At 31.0% G+C, this 2,683-nt stretch overlaps 1 protein-coding gene across 2 annotated transcripts in view; it reads left to right on the top strand.

Moving 5' to 3' along the window:
- The window catches only part of LOC107640483, a 96,341-nt gene that overhangs the window by 1,133 nt on the left and 92,525 nt on the right, over positions 1 to 2,683 (top strand). Inside the window, exon 2 of one of the 2 annotated variants that reach the window (XR_002362693.1) lies at positions 192 to 657. Coding sequence is in view for 1 of the 2 variants with exons in the window: in XM_021123481.1 (XP_020979140.1) it covers positions 192 to 604 (413 nt within the window). In the remaining variant the exon portion in view is untranslated. Of the gene's footprint in view, positions 1 to 191; positions 695 to 2,683 lie in introns of those variants that run through there. The other variant, XM_021123481.1, reaches the window with a different exon arrangement.

The following is a 2,683-nucleotide window of genomic DNA, read 5'->3' on the forward strand; positions in this document are numbered from 1 at the left end:
AAGAAAAAATATATATAAAAGTTATAACAGAAAAAAATGTATATTTTATAAATAAAAAAAAATATTATTTCAGAAATTTTCAGAAGAGAAGAGGAGAATTTTCTCAAACTAATATATTAGTAGTTTTGATTATAAGTATTTTATATTGTATGTATTTCTTAATTGTTTGTGTATCAGTTACGTCGATGCAGATATCATGGTTGGACTCCAAAACTTCAACGACAAGATGGTGGTAGGGGTAAGCCTTATAGAACTTAGTGTGTCTAACAATGATGTTGGGTACATGCTTTTGGATGCTAATAACAAGAACTGGGCCCTTCCAAATGTGGGGTCATTGGGAACTGGTGGAATTGACTTGGGTGCTGTGGCCATGCACCAGATAGGGCATCTTATTGGGCTTTCACACTCCGGTGACAGTGAATCGGTTATGTATCCGTATATTTTGCCTGGAAACCGGAGGAAGGTGCAGCTCTCAAACGATGATATACAGCAGATCAAGCAACTTTCTTCCGCTAATGGAAATGGAAATGGAGTTGGGTCCAGTCATTGGGGATTGATTACCACATTCCTACTTGGATTTCCATGCTTGTTCCTCTTGTACTAGCTCTCTTAACCGCTACGTGTGACTCTGATTGTGTGAATGTTTTTTTAAGTTTTAGCTTTTTATTTATCGGAAAGTCATTACCTCTTTACCGTCTTGCCACATTTTTATTAGTTAATTGATTCAAAAAATGGTTTTATTAATATTTTTTACATTTTAAAATTTAACAATATCTGATGCGTAAAGTTTTTTTAATAAACAACAAAATAAATAGAATAAAAGAATAATTTTTCTCACGGTAATCATTTTGAATTATTTCTAGAATAAACTACTAAAATCATTCCTGATTTTCTACGAAGCACGGACATTTTACTGAGTTGTTGTGTCCGCGTGTCGGACAAATTTTGGACATGACACTCGTTCGACACGTGTGTCTGCTGTGTCCAAACCGTGTCTTAATAAAAAATAAAAATATTCTTCACTGGACACATTTGGACATACCTAAATACCATCACGTGTCAGCGTGTCCAATCTTATTCTTAACATATATTCTTAAAATAAATTTAGATATAGTATATATTTATTACTTATTAGAACAAAAAATATTTTAAATACTTGATATAATTAAAATAAGATATTAAAAATAATTAAAAAATTAATTTATATTTTAGTATTTAATAAAATATCAAAATACCATTATGATTTATCTAAAAAATACTTTATATTTTATATGTATGCATGTCCCCGTGTCTTCTAAGATTTTAAAATTCGCGTGTCAGCGTGTCTTGTGTCGTGTCGTGTCCCGTGTCGATGTCATAGCTGATTTTTGAAACACTGACAACCATATATTCTATTTTTGATAACGATAAAAATATAGTCAAAATATTGTAAAGCACAATAAAAATAATAAAAAAANCCCCCAAAACGTGTTTTTTTTTTTTTTAAATTTTATTTTTTTATTAAAATAGGGGTAGTTTAGGAATTAACTTAAAAATTTTATTAAAAAGGACGATTTTAATACAAAAAAAACGTTAATGACGATTTTAATTCGAAAATTACAAGAGGGACGATTTCGATTCTGGACCAAAACTTTAGGGGCCAAAACCATACTTACCCCTTTCATTAACTTATTAAAAATGGAGGACGATTTTGATAATTTATCTTATTTCTTAAAACATGCCCAAATGCGGAGCTCAGCTGATATAATTGAACTGATTCGGTTACATTCAACTCATCAAATTTAATAACTAATAGAGAAATTCTCCAAGCGTTTTTTTATACAAGTCTTTACAAGTCATTTATATTAACGCGCTTCGAACCGTACTGCACATTTTCACTGCACCTTCTTCTTCTTCTTGCTGCACGTTCTTCTTCCTCTTCCTCTTCCTCTTCTTCTTCTTTTCTTTCGTTTCTTGCCTTCTCTTTCTCCTTCTTCATTTACGTGCTTTTCTCTCTGTTTTCTTTCTTCGTTATTTTCGATTTCCATTATTTTTTGACATCAAGTTCTGAAATCGTTTTTGAAGAAGAAGAAGCAGCAGAAGATGAGGAGGAGAAAGAGAAAGAGTTTTGAATTATGCATAAGGTGTACTTCAACGAATTTTGGGTGTATTTCTTAAATCCTTTGGGTGTAGTTTTGTAATCCTTTGGGTGTATTTCTGTAATCTTTTGGGTGTATTTCTATAATCGTTTGGGTGTATTTCTGTAATTCTTTGGGTGTATTTCTGTAATTGTTTGGGTGTATTTCTGAAGTTTCATTATCTTCAAATTTGGCAAGAAACTCGTTTTCATGGAGGAAGAAGAAGAATAGTCGTTCATAATTCATGGTGAGTAGTGCGCTTTGGAAACAGGAAGTGGTTGAATAACGTGCGTTTATTTACTCTTGAATGTGGAAGTGTAATGCGTGTATTTTGTTGGACTTGTACCAACTTGTAAGACTTGTAAGCCAAAAAAACTTGTACGTGTAGCAGCCCTCTAACTAATAATATGTAAGTATAGGATAAAAAAAGGGAATACTTGAAAAAGTCAATTCTCATTGTTACACTTGTACAGAGGTAAGAAACAAAGAATATTTTAAAAATAAAAAATTAATTTAAAATAATTTAAAATTATTTTATTTTATTTTTTTAATTATTACTGTTTTAT

This window comes from Arachis ipaensis, chromosome B05 (genome assembly GCF_000816755.2).
Source record: "Arachis ipaensis cultivar K30076 chromosome B05, Araip1.1, whole genome shotgun sequence".
In the NCBI taxonomy this organism is placed as follows: Eukaryota; Viridiplantae; Streptophyta; class Magnoliopsida; order Fabales; family Fabaceae; genus Arachis; species Arachis ipaensis.